The following is a 20,766-nucleotide window of genomic DNA, read 5'->3' on the forward strand; positions in this document are numbered from 1 at the left end:
AAAAGCCCAGTAACGCAGAGCTAATCCAGCAGAGGGCAATGGTGTTCTAAAAATCATTTCTGGTCTCAAGTTCATTCTTCAGCCAGTAATTACCAGACAAATATGTCCAGGGAAGTCCTCGAATCCTGCTCATATTCGAATTCACATCCATACTAGAACTACACCCAAAGAGACTTAGAGGGGTTTATTATAACTGCAGTGCTAAAAGACACCTATTTAGACTTCTTACAATGTTGAAATGAAATCGGATCAAGCTGATTTATTGATTTGTATTAAACTTGATAAAGGAGAGTCCACTGGTACTTTAAAATATATTTTTTTTTCTTCACTGTTAAAAGTGAAGAAGATCCTAAGCCAAATGCCAAATCCTAGCATAACCAACATGAACTTTGTGAAGTTCAGATTGAGATCAGAACATCATGTCTCAGGCCCATTTCTAGTTTAAAAGTGATTGGTTTAGCCTGAGCTTCTGGCAGTGATATAGTGCTGGTAAGAGACCATCAATTTCTTTGACTCTCTGTGTACTGTGAATTTCTTAAACTTCCTCTCTGGAGCAGAAGTGAAAAATAGATCGTACAGAATCAATTTGTTCAACCTGCAACTTGCTGAAATTCCCATTTCTATTTCAAAATCATTCGTGCTTAAATAAAAACATGTCATCTGATCCTTCATGACAGCTCAAACATTGGCTTGAAATGTCAGGCTGCTGCGATGGTTCCAGTGATAACCTCCCCTCAGTGACCATCAGAAGAACTGTGATGTGATTTCCTGGTCTGCCAGAAAATACCCTCTTCGTTGGGGTGTATTGAAGTTTCACTAGTAAAGCTTCACTAAGAAAAAGTTTCACTAGTAAGGGAAGGGTGTACATGTCACGGTGTTTGCCTGAGAATTTGGCTTTGATAAAGAGAACTAGGGATCCTCTTTGTTACTGCCTTCGGTGGTTCCAAAATAGATGCATTTTCTGGGTATTTGAGGAAATGTTGCCAAATAAAAGATGAGGAAATGGTATGTATGGCTGCGTGCCATGATTATTTACAACTTTTTCCCTCCATGCACGACTCCAAGTTAGAGCTTTAATAGTGATGAGTATTTTGTTATATATGTGAAATACTGTCCATTTCTCATCAAAAACCTCTTGTTGCATTTTGGCTCAGTGCTCTTATTGATTTCAGAAGGCTTTTTGTTTTGTTGGAAATTGAAATGATTTGCTCTGTGACAGATGGGAATGTTTATGCATGCTGAACGAACCATTAAGATAGTGCCTAATAATTTTCATTTCCTCTCTAATGCTAATGGTGCATTTAAAGTAAAACTGGACAACATCAAACAATGTACTACAGGAAATGATATTAATCGGGCAGAAGATGGCGAAGGGTACTATAATGGGAGGAGCTAAAAAGGAAGCCATAGGTGGACAAGAAGTCAGAGTTGATGCTCAGGTTTGACGGTCTGAAGGAGTTGAAGTAAAGCAAAAGGGGAAGGGATACGTGCATGTGTTTCTTGTATTTAGATTCTTCATTGTGTTACTGAGATAATTTGTGAATGCTGAATGAGTCCAAGGTGATGGCAGCAGCAGTATGAAAGAAGAGGAGTTGAATGTAAGTTGAGTAGAAAGCAAAATAATTGCTTAAAGACTCTGAGAGCTAATGAAGAGCCCTGAGCAGTAGCTTAAGTACCAGCTGAGATTAGTGGATGCTACTTAAAACTGGGAAGCTGTTTTGATGTTAGTGTGTTACAGAAGCTACTGAGTGTTTTGGAAAGGAAGCTAGAGAAAGAGGTAGGGGATTAAAAAGAAGAAGCTAGAGGAGGAATGGGAAGACCTTTTAAATAATTGAGGGGCTGTGTGAAGGGAGAAGGAGAAGACGAGAAATGCCTGATGTGCACTGGGATGGGGCAGTGACTGGAATGCTGAATTACTGGGACTGGTGGAAAAAAGAAAAGAGATAAAGAATAATCCGTCCCTCCTAATCTGGAGAACAAACACCTGTAGTTTTGGAGATTTTTTTATTTTTACTTTATCTTTTTATTTATTTATTTTTGTGGTGGTAAGCTGTTACTGGTAGTGATAACTGGGAAGTTCTCTAAAGAAAGTTGCCCACTTGATTGCTGGTAGAATCTATGTTTAAAAGTGCTTACAAACATGTGAACGAACCTGGTGTGGAAGGCCTTAAATACATGGAGGTAACGGAAAAATATATAAACATTTGCCCTCCTTTGTCCTTGTTTGATTTGCTCAGACTTCCCTCTTTACAGATCTGTGTAATTTTGATGTAGCAAGGTATAAATAATTTTTGCACGCACGCAGAAGATTAATGTGAACAAGTGTTTTAAGATCAAACATAAGAAGTGGAAGCAAGTGATCCAACCTTTTTTATATACAGTTGTTTGCATCAAGCTCTAGCAGGGATGATAGATTAAGGCTGTATTCCTAATTTTCCAGCAGTTTCTTGGCTTTTAGTTCACTCCAGTTTTCCACACTCAAAGCCATGTCAAAGATAATTGCTGTGTATAACATCAGAAACAACTAAACAGGAAATAACTTGAATTGTGTAAGAAAGCTTTTTTTTTTTTTTTTTTTTTTTTGCTTGTGTGCAGTTTGAAGTGAATGAATAATTGCAGGAATTATGTAGGGTTTGTTTTTCTGACTACTCCTACTTCAGATTTCAACTAATTGTACCCCTGCTTCAAAAACAAAACAAATCCCTAAAAAATGAGTTTAAAATAATACGCTATTAATGCAATTGAATCAGAGAAAAACAATGTGACAGTGACCAGCCCATCTATACGGGGAAAATCTGCATTTTACATTCATAAAATAATTTTGAGGGGTGTTGTCATAGCTTGGTGAAGATATTAAAGTACATGAAGAAGGGCTCAATGAAAATTTAAGAGTTAATGTTGAGCTCTTCTGTATGCAGCTTAATTAAAACTTGCCTATGTGAGTGGTTTTTGCCTTGTTTGTTTTTATGCTATTAAGATATCACTGAGCTGTAAATACACCTAAAGCAATCGTGAAGTGTGGTAGAAAGCCTAATGCTTCCACAGTGATGAAAAGCTTCATAATTAATTTGATTTTGGGTGGAGGGTAGGGAAGGAGGAAGGGAAATGACAAAGTTATCTTCTCAGTAATGCTCAGTTGAGCTTTCTGGAAGACTAATAGGTATACACCCAGCTACCTTGATCATGTAAATACTAGCAGTGAAGAAAATTATGATTTAAGTATTATGAAGAAAAAGGATTTCACAGTGTGGTGTGGCACATATGTGAACAATTGAAGAAGGTTTTAGGTCTACTTGTCAAAAGAAAACTATTAATGCAGACTTGGAAAAACCTATTTTCCTCTGAGTACTGGAATTATCTGAGAGCATTATCCATCACCATAGAAGTTACTTGCATTTAAAAGCTACTAGTTCAGCTTCAAATTTCATGGTAAAATAGTCTACTGGATCAAAAGTGCTTAATATAGAAACAGAACGCTACTATGTGTGCTTTCATTTATAACGGTAGACCAGGTTAGTATTTTTTTAATGATTAAATCACATGAACCATTTGTTTGGTGAACCTGAAAGACTGCATAACCAGTGTGGGCACGTACAAATATATATTTATACATATAGAGTGCTTTCTCTTTTCATGTGTGTAGCAAGGTTTGAGATCGGTGAAATTGAAGAAAAAAAAAGGAAAAGTATTTTTAGATCTGTCTCTCTTTTTCAATAGCTCAAGATCCTGTGGAATTAAATGCAGATAGAATGTTATTTTACACCCGGTTGATTCCTGTTTAATTATAAACAGTCAGTCCTAATAGGAGACCTGCTGAAGAACTTCGTGATAGCTTTGGTTTGCTTTTACTTCCTTCAAATGAAGGGCAATGCAAAATACAATTTTTCCTATCCATCTGTTACTTCAATGCAATTGCCATGTCTGGGACAGGAGTAAATTTAAACTTGCTAGTGGTTAACATGGATTAGTGTTTTTCCTCAGCCTGTATCCTTTATTTTGGGTATTAAACTATTCAGTATAGCTGAAATACTAATAATTATGCAAAGTTACAAAGCTGTCATAAAAACGAAGTGTGGAGTATTTCTGAGGCAGTGTAGACAACACATACATCCTCACTGAAGCATTCATTCAGCAAATATAAAGGTAGGCACAAGTGTATGTTATGGTAGTGTATGTGAGTCCATTACCTAATTAGGTAATATGCTATTGCAATTTTTAAACTACATAGCACATCTTTTGTTATGGACTTGCCATTTTTGAAGGCCGTTGCAACTTAATTAACTAAATTCAGTTTATGAATCTTCTCTGAGATTAACTTTTGTTGTTTTGCTATGTAATCAAGGGCTAAGTTGTATAGATATCCTTCCATGAAAGTTAAACTATTTGTTTGCCCAATCTGCAGGGGGAAGCAATATTTTTAAAGGTTTGCCTAATCTGTGTTGAGTATGATCAGAGGAACACTGACAGTCACTTGATGATGATTAAAGTGTTCTCCTCGGTAGCAATACGAAAGCAAAGGGATTAGAATGCGCCAGCAGGAGACCAGAGAGTATGCCTCTAATTCAGTAATGTGCCTTGTAACTGGCACTGTCATGTCCAGAACCCCAAGCTCTTAAAAGCAGGTGATCGATTGTAATGTGTTTAGCTTGCTGGAGCTGGACAGGCATACAAAGCTCAGTGTTCATGGAGAAAGCTGTTCTGACACTCGTGGATTTCTGCTTCTTCATGGTAGCTTTTAAGATTTTGGGTGGTCCTGCTCCAACCTCTGTTGTAATTCATCCAGAGTAAGGATCCTGAGAATTTAAGATGTCCATAGTTTTTAGATCCTCCCCCCCTTTTTTCCCTTCCTACTCTTTCACTCCCTACTTTTTTTTTGTTACAACCAACAGACAGTTGTTCTAAAACCGCTATCCTATGCACAACGTGTACTGAAAATGTGAACAGTATTATTCCTGGCAGTGGAGAGAGAGAGAGAGAGAGAGAGAGAGCAGGCTGAAGTCACTGCTGGACTACTTTAAAAAAATAAATAAATAAAACTGAATGGAAGCAAACCACACTGTTATTCAGTTGTTTTTATAGAACAGGCTATCTACGTTTTCATCAGCTATGAACAGTGAATGGTTTAAAATAAGCTTTATAAAGATGATCCTTAAAATACTGAGGAAATTTAATCTCTTTATAGATGGAGTGACATTTCCATCTTTTGGATGAAATAAGTTGTTGCTTGTTACTTCTTGTTTCTTTGTGGTTTTTGAAGCAGCATGACATTGTTTCAGATAATAAAGTTATTTTCTTTACTTCACTATCATATATCTACAAACTATTCTAAATAAATGCACCATCCTTGCAGTAAGAGGAAAGAGATTTATGGTTTACAGCATAGCAAGAATATGGGGAATACCCCAGTGTGCTTTTTCAGCAGTAATTTCTGTCCCCGGTTAATAAATCGCTAGGCCAACAAATTTGAACTTAATCAACTCAAACTGAATTATTGCCTCATGAAACACTTCAGTGCCATTGTCATTAAATTAAATTCTTTCTCTCAAATATTTTGCATGCAAAATAGTGTCTTGTTAGAGATGGCATGTTTTAAAACTCAATAATTAGAATCAATAGATTATAGATATTTCTGGAAAATTAAAGTCAAAAGTGTTTTCCGTCTCAGCATGTGGGTCAGACTACCCCAGAGATCCATCAGAATTATTGATTGATATCTACTGCTATGAAAGACACTTTTGAACAACATTTTACGCATTGAATTTTGACCTTTGTTACCTTCGATGGTGGCCAGAGGTTGCTGAAATAATTGGGAGTGAGGCGAACTGGGCAGTGATCAAGAAAGAAAAAGACTGAATAACAAGGAAGATAGACATTAATGAATCAGAAAATAAGAGGTAGAAGTCTCACTTTTTTATTTAAGTGATGCCTAGTGATTATAAGTATGTTTTGACTATTTCAAATGACTTTGATTTGCCTTTTGGGGACTGTAATCTACCTTTATTTTGTACCTCTGCATGAAGATAAACAGTTTATTGACTTTGCCAATCCCTTTTGGGATTACATTATTATCTAATATTGAACAGTATATTACAGCTTTCATTCATTTCTTTCTGTTTAAGGTGAGTTAGGCTGTCTTAAAATATATATATATATTGCTGCCAGTGTGTACAGCTCCGTTTTGATTGTGGCAGAATTGATGTCTGTCTGTCTGTCTATTGCATTTTCAAATTCTTATGTTTCCAAACTCTTATGTCTTGGCAGGGAGGAGCCTAGGTTTACTGTACTGCATTTGTCCCCATTTGTGTGTCTATAGTCAGTAGAATGCAGCATTATGTTACAGATACCTGAGTGAGGTTTGAAAAAGGGCTTGAAGCAGTGTGGCTGCATTAGTGTAATTAAAGTGGCTTTGTGTAGTGCTTCCTGTTCCCCAATCAGCCAAGCTAGCATTTGTTTAAGAGGCACTGCAAGATGCTGTGTGATGATGAGAGGTGTGATGTTTTTTCCGGCTGAGGGCTCTAATTCTTTGCCATGGGGTCATAAAGAAGTTCAAAGGCAGATAAAATGACAGCAGTCAGCAACAGCAGCTCAGTTCCTGCAATCCAGGAATAATTGCAGCCCATTATTACAATTGACTCTCACTTCTCTTCCCGGAAGGAACTGAGCAGCTGCCAGCTTCCTGGGCTGCAAGAAAACTGATGAGCCGGGATATGGGGGTCATAACGAAAGTTGAAGAACTGATCAAGGCAAAATTCATTAGACCTCTGAGTAGCCATAAGAGAAGAGAAGGAAACAGTGCTAGCTGGTCATCACTATCACTGATGCCCAGGTGGGAGATGGATTCTGATTTCCAGATTGGTTTGTTTCACCTTGCACTTCTTTTCTTAACAAGGAGAAGTGAGGGGGGTTCTAAGATCTTTTGGCTTACTTTGTTTACTACAGACAAACCACACAGCACAGATACCTAATGTTTTTCTGGCTTATCTAAAAAGGGTTTATTTCACACTAGTTGATAGATACATCAACTGTCTCTCTGTGTTTTCTGTGTGCTCTGTTATCATTCTTGTGTATTAGGAATTCACAGGTTTCTCACTTCTTTTTACAGCTAAAAACAAGATACACGACTTGCTTAGTCTTTTCTCATTGTTCTTTAATGGCAATGTGCAGCACATAAAACCTGGAAGTCTGATTTGAGGATGATCTTGCACTTGCTTACAATTAATGTATACAATCAGCAGTCAAAAGTGAAATGCGTCTTTATTGGTGTTCTCACCAAGCATTGCTAATGTGGGAGTAAAAGGGTTACATCCACACAGAGCTCAGAGGCTCTGCTTCATCCCTCTCTTACTCATGAGGTATGGCACATCAGAAATGCATTTCTTGATACATATTGGTGCAGCTGTACTGGAGTTGTACAGGGAGAAAAAAAATGGAACTGTAGCTACAAAACGAGATTTTATTTCATTGCAATTCTGCATGATTCCATGGTGCTTGTGGTTCAGGTCTTCTAATTTTGCAGTTCTTTCATCTGCAGACCTAAACTTCGTTCTCCTACACTGAGTGCAGATGTATTTTGAAATTAATCTTAAGAGGTCTGTGCAGATTTTGTTCAATCTGCGTGTCTTTGTAAATGGAAAAGTTAAAGATCCATTTTCAGTGTATTCAGGACAGTTTAAGGAAAGCTGTTGCTTGTAGGATCTCAGCACGGATACCTGGGGTGAATCTCCGAATTTGTAAATGTCAGTTGGAGCTTTGCCATTAATAGTGGTCTTGCTAGTGTTCGATTTAAGTCCAGTGTTCTGTTTCATTTCTGAATTCTTGCTCATCCTAGTTTCTTAAATGGCGTGGTCATGCTGGGAAAAATATACCTCCCTCTGCCATCAGTGTGTTTGCAGATTGCAGCTGTCCATCCTTGCTATTACAAAAGGACAATTCTTTTGGAAGACTTTCTTCTCAAAAATCATGGGATGTTATGAGCCTCCCACCTGTATGCACAACTGGTACAAAATGCTGCTGCTGTTTCTGAATATCTTGAAATGGAGCAATTTTATCATTCTAATTTTATTTCACTGCTTATAAGGTTCTCTTTTTACACTTATTTTGATCAAGCCTTTACAATTTTGATACAACTTCTGTGTGAAGAGTCATACCTGCGTACCATTAGTTACGAGCCAGAACAGCTTTTTCCTAGCTGTGCTTTGCTGTGTACAAAGTGGGTTCAGTTTGCTGGTATCTAGGTCAGGATGTTGCTGTTAGGTCTGCCTGTGAATCACTGCAGAGGATTTAAGTTTTTGTTTGTTTGTTTGTTTTGTCTGCTTCCATGAACAAAATGCCACTGTAGGTGCTGCTCTCTGCTAATATGTAAAACATCTCCCGTTATCTGAACATAGTAATTTTTGTATATATCAAAACATCTTTTTTATTATGGCATGATTTTGAAAGATGTTTAATAGAACACTGAAGAAGTAAATTTGTGAACTTGCAAAATGTGAAAGAAGCTTCTATTTGCTACATCACCCAGGTATACTAATGGTTTTAGAATATCAGTTCCAGCAGCGATCAACTCCTGTTCCCCCACCCTGAGAATGTGCACTGAAACAGACTTAACATTACTCTTGGCAAGTTTTGATTTTCCAGTCTCAAAATTCAGATGAGCAAGCTTTATTTATTCCTTGTGTAAGATGGATGGGAGTGAGCTACCTAAGAAGTGAGAGGAGTGTAGGAGATGAGTGGCATCGTTACGCTCCAAGGGAGCCGCATAGCTGTAGGTTATTCTGGATTCTGCAAGACCTTCCTGTATGGTTCATCTTGTGTCAAGGGGAAGCTCAGTGACACCCACAGAAGATAAATGTAGAAATGGTAAACAGAGATAGTTCATTAAGATTATGTAATTTTTAGGGTTCTTTCTACCAACTAGCTCTGTGTAGTACAGAATCTGAGGGTTATTGGAAAGGACTATATTGTCTCTTTTCTATAATTTTAAATTTGTCATAGTATGTACTGTAGCGTAAATTTGCTCGATGCTTGAGTGTACAGTTTGTATTTTTCTGACTGTTATTAGCTTTTGCTTCTCATTAACAGAAAAAAAATTCATTGCAAGCTTAAACTTACATGACTTATATGTAACATGCTTCTAGCTCGTAATTTTTGAATTTTGTAAGACTGAGATTCTTAAAGACTTAGACTGTCATGTAAATCAAGATGCATGCATTTTGGTTCAGTGAGACTATGAATTCCAGACCTGGTCCTGAAGTGTGAATGCAGTGCAGATGTTTTAGTGCTGGATCATTGTGTTATTTTCAACTATAATTTAAAAAGAAAGAAAAAAAAAAACAAAAAACCTTTAATTCTTTGGGATTGATTGCTGTTTGAGTTGAGTCCCTTTGGTTAAATTGCATAGCTGTGATGGTTGTCCTTCTTAAATTTAATAATCATTGGAAAGTCAAAAAAAATCACTAGAAACATAGCTATGTTCTTTATGTGAACTCATAATGAAATTTATTATTTAGGATGGATTTAGGAAGAGTTAAGTAAACTCTCTGAGCATTTGAATTTGGCTATTTCAGTATTTAAATAGTAAAAATGATTTTACTTGTAAAGTGTATTGATTTGTGAAACTTTTTTCATATTTCTTTTTATACTAGCAGTATTTTCTTTATGTGAAATCATTACAATCATGACAAAAATCTTAGGCAAATAGGAGAATGAATAATCGTTAAACATTAAATGTATGCGTATCGGTTAGTGACTTTGTTTACAAAAAATCAAATACTTCCCATACATTTATCATCTGTTTTCATTTTTGTTTGTCTAATAAAGGCAGATTAGTCACATTAGTCAAGTCACATTGTTGTTATCTATATAATTATACATTATGTATATTTTAAGATATACATAATATATTAATATATTTCTTTTTTTGAACTAAATATAAGAAAAACATCTTCCTAGGAGATAAAACGCTGAAATGACTGACTCTGTTAGGAAGGATTCTTGCTTATCAAGAGCCACTGTGCACTACAGTATTGCTGCTGTAATGGTATCAGCCCTCTCTTGGTCTAGGCATGGCAGAATGTATGGCAAAACTGTTGATGGTTTAGTCCTTTCAATATTTTTAGAGTAAATTACAGGAGTGGGAAGAATTCACAAGTTCTAGTTTGTCCCCCAGGTTTCTGATTGTAGTAAGCAGTGGGAAGCTTCTACTCTAACCTGGCTTCTAGAAAATGTCTGTACCTCAGTGGAGTCCAAAGCATGTTCTTCAAGGTATATGTGCCTCTGTGCCCACATTCAAAATATATTTCTTCTGATAAATAGGTATTGATTTATATTTTTCACAAGAACAAAATGTAGCTATTTTGGTTCAGTTTTCTCAGAAGTACTTGAACTAAGTTCAGCAAATCTGAACTTAGATGGATTTTAATGTATCCTATCTGCTAGGGTGAATATTTTTTAAACAGATGAGAATTTACACCATCTGGCCAAAGGCTTTTGTGTGGGCTTATGCTTTCCTTAGCTTATTTTTTGTCTTAAACTGAAGATCATAATGTCACTTGTTAAAGTACGACTTGTCACTTCATGGCTGCATGAGCAGCAGGTGTCAAAAATCTCCCTACCTGGAAAAGGTATTTTGAGCTCAATCCAGAGCTCTCCATGTTTTATTAAAATGCTCCTAATAAGGCTTTTTTTGGTGTGTTGTCCTGTAATCTGCATCATCTCAAAGGGCCATTGAGTTTCATAGGATCAGAAATCTAAGCTGCCAGTTTTACTAACATCAGAAGGGAAATGCAGTAGTGATCCAGTTATGATAAAAAATGAGGTAAATTTGGAATTGAGCGTATTTCAAAAACTATAGACTTAGTTTTTACTCTGTGAAAATGTCCTTCATAGTTGAAGTTGGGATGGCGCTTTATAAAGCGTTGAAACTTTTGTTGTGTTTTTGTTGTTCTTTCTTTTGTTTAATTGTCCTTCATAAATATTTTGAATTTAGCAAATTATATGGAGATGAGATTCATTAGAGAAAATCAGAAAAGGGTTGGAAAAATTTTATTTATGAACTATAATGCCACAGTTAATTTTTATTTAAAAATAAAGGAGTCAGCAAGTTTTTTTCTTTAAACAAACCAGTATTTTTTTTATGCAGCAATGCCTATCATAGTGTGTTAACACCTTTCTGTTCGCTATCAGTAAGTAAAAGCCTTGTGCTTGGTCAGCAATGTGTGTTTGTTTTACTGTTCAAAGTCATACGTGTTTATCTCCACAGCTAAATTTGGAGGAAAGGAACACAGTTGTTTGGAGACTTCATTAGGGTTTTTTTGCCGGGGATGGGGGTATCCTACTATTTTTCCTCTATTGTCCAGTCACTACTATACAAAAAAAAAAAAAGTCTGTGAAGAGGGTCATCAATTTTTCACCCTTCCAAATTTTAAAATATCACAAAAGCGTTCACAATCTGTCCATCCTCTAGGAGTTCAAACAGTTTGTTAGCTGTTTGTCTGGGCTATGAATACATAACCAGATCTGTGTGTGTGTGTGTAAAGCTCCACAACATGATTATAAAATGTGTATTCAGAAAACCATAATGTACGTGGGGTATTTTTAAAATATACAGATCTTTGTGATCTCCAGAGAGCAGTCTTGATAAATCTTCCAAGAAGGTTTCCTGTTGTGAATCACTCTAAAAGAAGACTCCAGATGGCTGCTTAAAATTTTATTGGTAATAGAGATGTTAAAAAATGTCCTTCCCTTAGCAAGAGGTGTTCTGGGTGTTCAGTTCAGAAGTGTTTAAAATTGTGTGCGAGTCTGAGATGGTTTTGAGATGACTTCTGCCTTCCAGTAATAGCTGTCAATTGCTTTGTGTCAAAATATACAACTCTATTTAGAATTCAGTTGCTTACATTGATGGAACGACTCATAGAAGTGGTTTCAGAAGTGATGAAAAGGTTACTGGTCCATCACTAAATTGCATACGTACCAGTTATTTATAATGGCAGAGCATGGTTGCAGGATGTTTTTTTCCTTCTCCTTCGGCATGTTTTTGCACAAGTGAGAAACTTCTGAATGTTTGCAATTACCAGTTTTGCTTTCTTACTCATTGTGATCATCTTGTCTTGTTTTTGAGAACTAAGAAATTGGTGCTTTTAACTTAGTATGTATTTACTTGTAGCTAATGTCTTTAACATTTCTTTGCTGATTGTATCATCTTGTCTTAATTCACTGTGACCACATGCTAAAGCCTGTCCTTCTGGGACTGAGCAGAAGAGGAGGGGAGAGAGCAAACTTAGGCTGCATCCTCTGCTCTGGCTTGCATTCTTGAAATCTTGTTAAGACTTGAGATCTCTGACAGCTGCTATTATGTTGAATGTGATTGAAGTCAAGCATCTATCTAGAGTAAAGTGTTATTTGGGGTTAGGTATGGAGACAGATGCTCCTATGATTATGTAAACCTAATTTTTAGGAAGATCTGAGCTAAAAACTCGTGAAAATTCAAATAAAATCCGTGTTATAATAACATGACCATGATTATGTATTTGTGCACCTTCTCTAGAGGTGAGAAAACTGGGCTTATTTCTAAAGCCTTAATTTTATCCAGTTGCATCTATATAATTTATTATTATGCAGTAGATATTATAACATGCTGTTTTCTTGCAGGGGATTTCAACCTTTTTAGTGAATTGCTTACCTAATAGCTGCTTGATAATTTTAATTTCTTTTCATGGAATAACCCATGCCTTTTTTATTGCACACTGTTGAAAAGTGTCTTACAGAATGAATCTTTTGCCAGTAAGTCAGTAAATGTGAAATGATCAGTAATTGCTGTGCTTGGCTATTTGAAAAGCAATGATTAATTTATTTTTCATCAGTCCCTTGTAAGTAATGGAACATGATTGTCTATTCCATGTGACCACACAGTTCTGAGAAACAAAGTAAATGATTCAAGTATCCATATATTTTACATTCTTCATCTTTTGTGGGGGTTGGGAGGGAAACGTTTCATGTCAGACTATACCTGTTCAAAGTATTGTATTCATAGGTTTCAGCTGAAGCTCCAGTTGCTCGGCAGTTCTGCAAATCAAACCCTAGAGCATAAAGTCAGGAACTAGGAAATGAAAAATGTACAGTGAAATGACTGTATGCTAAGGCTTTTGATTTGCACTGAGTAGAAATTGGCAAAGGCAAAGATAAGAGCTAACTCTCCAGGACAGTATTCAGTCACATTAATTATGTGATCCTCCTTTTTTTTTGTATTTTTGTAGTCTGTACAGGAAGGGGGCTTTTATCTTCATGTGTCCTAGATCATCCCGTACAGCATGCAAGGCATGGGCCTGATAGTGTATAAGCAAGTGGTATTCATGGTGAAAATTGTATTTATACTTGAAAACTCACACACTTAGCTGCCAAAGTGAGGATTATGAATCACTTCTGTAGTAAGTGGATAAAGAGTTGTGTAACTTTTTTATTCATGTTACATCTAAGGATGTAACTACCTCAGTGTGTTAGTCAGGAATGAATTTTTGAAAGAGATCTCTCAATTGTCCCCACTTCTTATATATTGGCTTGCGTCATAGAGCCACCTCAGAGTACGTATACTTGATTTCTTTCTAATATAATGAAAATGGGGGATTGTGCTCCAGTAGCACATTCAGTACACTCCACTGCAAACAAGCCTACAGTGCTTGGCACTGATGAGCTAACCTGAAGTGCCCCTTCTCACTCTCACCTTTTTAGTTTGTTTTTTTTTTTTTTTTTTTCTTTGTTAGCCTCTAAAATTATGGTTGTCAGGTCATCACGACAAAATGTTTTGCAATAATAGCCCGAATCGTTTTCAGGTGGTTCTGTTATGGGACATAGGAGTTTTGCTTAGCTAAGTAAAGAACATAAAATTAATATCATAGTAGATGAGCACAAAGCTATGGAATTAACGTGCACAGACTGCTTCATTTCTAGCATCTGCTTGCTCGTCAGGGCTTGAGTTGGCAAACTTCATGTTCTTTTAACATCATTTTCTTGTTTGTGTAATTATATACTGTATGCTTCACTGAGGTTTCATTTTGAGGCCTCATTAAGAAGACCATAAGAGTAAATCTGTATTTACTCATGGCAGTTTTGATTCCAACCTGTGATATTTAACTATCGCCTAAAATCTATATTAAAAGATTTTAAGCTGTGATAAGGGACATCAGGCTTTTCAAATCTTTAGAGGCTTATGACAGCTAACTGAGGAGGCTAAGCCTAAGTGTAGTTGAAAAGGAGAGGAAATCAATATAAACTGTGGAGAAGCATTAATATCATCAAAGCAATTTCTGCACTACTAGTCACTGTTTCTCAGATTCTGATACTTATTTATATCTTAATTTTTTATTAACATGGAAACAAGTTTTTCCCACCTGATAGAGAAATTAGCCTTCCTTTCTACCTAGAAAGGCTGAAGTTTGTACCTACAATTGAGGGGAGTGTGGGTGGGAAGTTGATTGCTTTATCTGAAATGTTTCTGGTTATTGGCTTTTAATCTCTCTGGAATAATTTGGCTGTTTGAAGGGAATCAAATGCCAAGGGGCTAGAATGAAGGAAAAGTTTAAATCATGTTAAATTGCTAAGGGACTTCTCAGGTCTTTCAGAAATGTCTTAGTGTAATAGTCACAAACTTTGTGGTAGCTTCCCCAAAGTAAACCTAAAGAGCTATTGCAAATAGCAAGGGTGGATTCAAGGAAGAATGTAAGGTCGTGTTTTGGAACTCCTATCAGAAACACAGTGCTTAAAGGTCAAGAGTCTTCTATGTGTGGACAGCAGGACAAACGTAGGGTCACAGATACAGATGGACCTTTTAAAAATCAGAAGTAGAATAGTAAGAAAGATGGATGTTTAAAAAGTGTACATGAATAAACATGCATATATACATGAAGTATATTTTTCTTGCAGCATTATCTTGTATCTCCTACCATTACTGTCTTATACATACATATGTGTATGCACACTCTTCCCTCCTGCAAGGCCAAGATCTAACAGCCAAAGACAGCAAAAAAAGCCCAGGGGTCATGATCTCAGTGGAAGAAAACTGATGGGCACTGAGAATGCTGTTGACGTAGCAATTTGCAAAAGTGGGTTACTCCCAATATACACCAGTACTATTTCTGTACTGAAGAGTTCTGTACTTCTGTACCTTCTAAATGTGCTACATATATATATCTGTATGCACACATGTATGTGAATACATGTATATAAAACTATATATTCTTCTGAAGTCAGGGCAGCAATTTTCCTTCTTCCATGCTGTTTCTGTTATTCCCTTAATCCTCCAACAAAAACCTGAAACAAATGAGAAAATAATGCAGTTAACTTAAAAAAAAAAAAAAAAAAAAAAAAAAAAAAAAAAACTTGGGAGTTGTTTCTGTCTGTTGGGGAAGGGCAAACTTGTGCTGGTGTTGTTTTTGTTGTTGTTGTTTCATCAACTTATACATTGTGGAAATCTTACCTTCACAGAAATGAATGTAGCTGCTGAAGAAGTAAATGCAGATCTAGATCTCCTGTGTTGATGAATTTAGACTTAACCATTTTAGCAAACGAGCATGCAATCCCAAGTTTCATTCTGCAAAAGTGAGTGGAAGGAGGAAAAAGAGAAAATAACTATTAGTTATAGTTAAGAGTATAGTTAAGAGTATAGTTAAGAATAACTATTATGCTTTACAGGAAGAAGAGTGGTTCTGTAGAGAAGGCCTCTTCTTTGACTGAGGGCCACAAGAGTCAGAGCCTGATTACAGATTTAAGGATTTCATAAAGATGCCGAGGTTTTCATAGACTCTGTGTCTTTCATACGAGTATGATAATGGCAACAGGACTTGTATGTTATAATCATTCCTCCTTCAGGAAGGAACAACAGTTTATCAGAAAGACAGTACTTACCCCATAGTTAACTACTTTCCCCATTAGTATTTTTAGCCTACTGTGCTGTTTAGTGAATACTTTTGATCTATTATTATATCTGTAAAGAATTTGTGTTTTTTCTTGTAAAAAGCTCAAACTGTCACCTGTTTTTTTTCAATCTCTATTCAAGTGCATCGAGGTAGTATAAATATGGGGATTTAAGATGTATGTATATTTTTAAAAAGAAGCTTTCTCTGTGTATTTTTAAATCTTCTTAAGCTTTTCTTCATTTGTCAGAAAGTCTAACACAGAGCTTAATCTATCTGGAACAATGGGCTCTCAGTCTATAGGAGTAAAACAATTCTTATTCCAAAAAGATACTGCTTGGTCTTGCTGCCAGCACACTTTGTATAGTGCTTGAATGGCCCTATTGTCCTCTTGTGCACTCAAAATGAATGAATTTATCTTTCAAAGTGGAGCATTTCTTTCTTCCCTATACCAATTCCCACTTCTGTTTCTGAAGGAGAGAACAAGACTGCACTCTTGAAAGCACAGAAATCTGAACCATGAAAATGAGATTCCAGTGTACCTGTCACTCACCAAGCCTGGTTTGTGCCAAGTGTACAGTTACCATAAAGAGTTTGTTTGGACCATTACAAAAATAGCTTCACTCTAATGTACTACTGAAGTTGGTTAATTTACCTACACCTTCTGTCCTGAAAATAGCATTCCTCACTTCTAATTTCTTAAACTTCTGGACATCCCTCACGCTGAAATTCGTTACTGTAAGCTCTTACACACTTGCTGTATTTAAAACATGAGAAAGTTACTCTCTTTTCAATGGGATTGTTGCTTGCTTGGGTATGTGGGCAGATTTGGGGAGGGCTGGTGTTCTGGCTTTGGGACTTGCTGTACTTAATTTCTAAGAGCTTGTGTAGCTCTGCATTGTTGGGTTCAAGTACAGTGAAGTTTGGTGGCTGGATAGCAGCTGCAATTATAGAAGTGTGATCTGAGGTCTGCAGGGTGCTTCCTATCAGCTCTGAGGACACCGGTTGGGCCAGCTGAGCAAAGGAGAGGAGCAGGCTGGCCGACTGGACATGGTCCCCAGCACCCTACCAGGAGGGCTGGAAGGAGTGGGCAGCAGCAGCTGTCGCAGCAAGCAGAAGGGGATCCTTCTGCCCCCCCACCTCTGGCTCTCCGATTTGGGAAAGGGCATCCTGATCCTTGCTGTTTTGTGTAGGACCTTGAAAAGAGCTTAAAAAAGAAGAGTGAAGGAAATGTGGGATAGAGATTTTCAAGGTGGAAGAGCATGAAATAGGTAGATAAATCAAATTTAGCTCTTTAACAGTGTAATGAAATTCATAGTTATCAGATATAAATATTAAATACTTTTTTGTACAACTGGTATTTATGAAATTTATAAAGTATAATGCTGTGGAGGCTTTAAAGCATGCATTTGTTTAAATTCCTTGAGGATGTGGCTGTCAATGGCTATTAAGTGTGATGGCTTGACTGCAACTACTTGTTCATAGGCTTTCTGAGCTGGAAGTCCCTAGATAGCTGGAAGCTTATTTAGGAAGATGAGGAAGTACCTTCTCTTATTAATATTCTTCTTATGACAGTTGCCAGTAGCAAGTGCTTAAAGGGGAGCTGCTATAGGTGAACACTCAATGTGGTAGTTCTTATTTCAGTCATCTTCTCTTCATTACTCTTTTTTGCCTTCACTGAACTATTCTGGACCTAATAGTATATTAAACACCTATTAATCATTTTTTATGGCAGCCATTCAGCATTTATTTAATAAAGAATTTGTTGCACTGTTTTTTAAGGTACTAGTCTGGTTACCTGCCCTTTAAAAATCTGGACTTTTTCAAGGCCAATTATAGACAAATAATTGAAACTTGCATCTAATTTCCATCTCAGAAGCACAAACTGTTTCATTCTAGGAAGTTAAAGGTGTTTTTTTTTTTTTTTTTTTTTTTTTTCATTCCGTGTTTCTCATTTGATTTAAGATGCTGCTAATGGAAATAAAAATAAAAATAAAAATAAAGGTATTTTTCTATTCTCAGTTTTTTACTTTATTTTTCATGCTTCCTGTTTTCTCACCGGTAAGTCTGACTTAAATAATGTTTCATTGCTGCAGAGCATACTGTCAGGTTGATGCTCAAAAAGAAATTTCTCTGTCCATTCTTTTCCCATGTAACTGATCTTTGAGGATGAATTGGGGACTGTAGGTTTCACAGAGCTCTCTGCTCTCTTCCAAAGCAGATGTGACAATAACAAAACTGTTGATTCAAAGGAAAATTTGGGGGAGTGGGGGTGGAAGACGAGGGAGGAGAATAAAAACGTGTATGTTACAGGATATGAGGGTAGAGGAAAGGCTAGAAATATTTTAAAACTGATTATATGAGGAATGGCTATTCCAGAGTACTTGTTGAAAAGTTATGACTGTAAACCTTTATGCTGATGTGTCTAGGCTCGTTTATATCTTCTGTTAGATATAGCCTTACCCATCATGGCTAAAGATATTTTTATTTGCTTGTTCCTGAAATGGTTGAATGAATTGAAAAGAGTTTTGTGAAGTGTCCTCTCTATGTGAGCTTTAATGCTGTTATAAACTTTGAAAATCTCACGATTGTCAGCGATGCAGGCTTTAATATGTATTTACTAGAAAAACAGCCTCCTCTTCACAGGCAGGTTTCTTTGCTGAAACCTTTCCCTCCAGTGCTCTAATATTTTTATCAGCCCACGCCAAGCTACTTGTAATGCAAGGAGTGAAATAGTGAGCATCCTGCAGATGCTAAGATATGTGGATTTGGCTCTTTTGCTTGGGTGACGTAGTTTCTGTTTTTGTTCCTGATGCAGTTAATGTTGCCAAGAATTGTGGTAATAGTCCAAGAAATCACAGAAGGGTTGAGGTTGGAAGGGACTTCTGGAGGTCCCCTCCCTCCCTACCCTAGTAGGGTCACACTGAGCCCTTTGAGGTTTCCTAGGGCTCAGGCAGACTTTAAAGATCTCCAGGGAGGGAGATCCCTCTACCTCTCTGGGCTACCTGTGCCAGCGCTCCATCATCCACACATTAAAGAAGTGCTTCCTGATGTTCAAAGGAAACCTCCTGAGGGTTGTGTTTGTACCCATTGCTTCTTGTCCTGTCAAACGTGAATTAAACTTGTGGAGGTGATTACCATTAGATGAATATGTAAATTACAGTCTGAAGGAAGCACCAGTGGTGGTCAGAATACATAAGAAACATGTCTCTCCATGATTCCAAAATGTGTCCATTTGAGACAGGCTTCCAAGAGGTCAGTGAACATTCCCAACTGTGTTAACATATGATTGATTTTTAAGTACAGTGTTCCATTGGTGGGGGGGGGGGGGGGGGATTTTTCTAACTTTAAGACAAAATACTTAGCATCGCTAATAGTTGAACCACAAATAACTCCTTGTCTGTTTTAGTTGTTTTATAGGACTTTTTCCAAGACACGTTTGAGAAGTTTAGTTCATGTAATACATCAGAAGCATGAACAACCAAATGTTTAAGAAGGAATTTTATATGTTTTCTTTAACTAGTTTATCTAAAAGCAGGCAAAACTGCTGTCAGTGAGAAGGATTTAGATGGATAAACATTATTTAGTCACTACAGTATGATAGAAGCTAGATACTTCTGTTTTGGTTCTGTGTTTTAGTGCAATCTGTTATTTAACATTTTTCCTTTATTAATAGTTTCTTCTCTCACCAGCAATCAAGTAAGATCATTCTAGCAATTAGAAGGGTAGTGTTTGGACATAATTTAGTATAGGTTTATTTATCCCTTAATGAGTTATAAAGAGCTTGCATGTTGTAGCCAAAATGTGTATTACAGATCTTGGATTTTGCTGATTTAATTGTTCTGTACATGCTTGATTATTGAATTATAACTCCTTGAACTTTTATTGTCTTTTCCTTAGGATTTCAAGACAGGATTTGGTATCACTTTAATCCCTATGAACGTGGCGAATGTAAAACAAGTGGATCGGACTGCAAAGCAATCTTTTGAAATAATTACTCCTTATAAAAGCTTCAGGTGAGAACTTTAATATTTACAGTACAGAGTATACAAATAACTAATACACTGAAGAAATGCTTCCTACAGCAGTGATTTAACCTAGTTTGGGTGAAAAGGTAACACTTATTAAGAATGCTCAGCAGTTTTTAAACAACAAAGGGATTTTTTTCCTTTGTTTAGCTGTGTGCTTTATCTGTTATCTCCTTCACTAGGCATCCTGTTCCCACAAATTCATATTTTATGTAACCATCTTTGTTCATTCTTTGCAAGGGCAGAAGAAAATCAAACTTTGAAAACTTTGCTTCATCTTAATAGTAAACTGCAGAAGTGAAATCATGCTACATTAATTTAATATTAAGCATTTTATTCTAAAAGAAAAGAATTGATTATGTGCCATCCCTTGTAAAAATCCTCAATTGAAATCAGTAGAAAGTTTGACTTGTAATGATTTAAGAAAATAAAATAAAGCTATATGCTAATAAAAACCTTTTACTAAATGTGGAAGTGTTTCTTTAATGAAATCTCAGTAATGCAGGAGAAGAAGTCACTTGGTTCTCCTTGACTTGCTAAAAGACTGAAAAGCAAACAATTTGCTTTTATACTCAGTGGCCTAGAGTAGCCAGTAAATAAGTCTCAGTCAGTGATTTGAATCTATGGCTAGTTGGTAGATAGCTATTTTTGACTTTCTCGAAGCCATCACTATGTTGGTGCTTGTTTTTTATTATTTATATTTAAAAAAAATCAATTTAAATGAAAAGCAATTTTTGTCTGCTACAGGTAGCAAGTCTACTGTCTACTTTTACTCCTTAGTAAATCATCATATTTCCTTAAGTAATTCTATGATTTTTTTTTACAAACAAACAAAA

General features: G+C 36.4%; 1 protein-coding gene across 4 annotated transcripts in view; it reads left to right on the forward strand.

Annotated features, from left to right (window-relative positions):
* Positions 1-20,766, forward strand: part of ARAP2 (ArfGAP with RhoGAP domain, ankyrin repeat and PH domain 2) — a 121,779-nt gene that overhangs the window by 37,025 nt on the left and 63,988 nt on the right. For all 4 annotated transcript variants that reach the window (XM_035325780.1, XM_035325778.1, XM_035325779.1 and 1 more), the window contains one exon: positions 19,803-19,918. In XM_035325780.1, the coding sequence (XP_035181671.1) occupies positions 19,803-19,918 (116 nt within the window). The remainder of the gene's footprint in view (positions 1-19,802; positions 19,919-20,766) is intronic.

This window comes from Oxyura jamaicensis, chromosome 4 (genome assembly GCF_011077185.1).
Source record: "Oxyura jamaicensis isolate SHBP4307 breed ruddy duck chromosome 4, BPBGC_Ojam_1.0, whole genome shotgun sequence".
In the NCBI taxonomy this organism is placed as follows: domain Eukaryota; kingdom Metazoa; phylum Chordata; class Aves; order Anseriformes; family Anatidae; genus Oxyura; species Oxyura jamaicensis.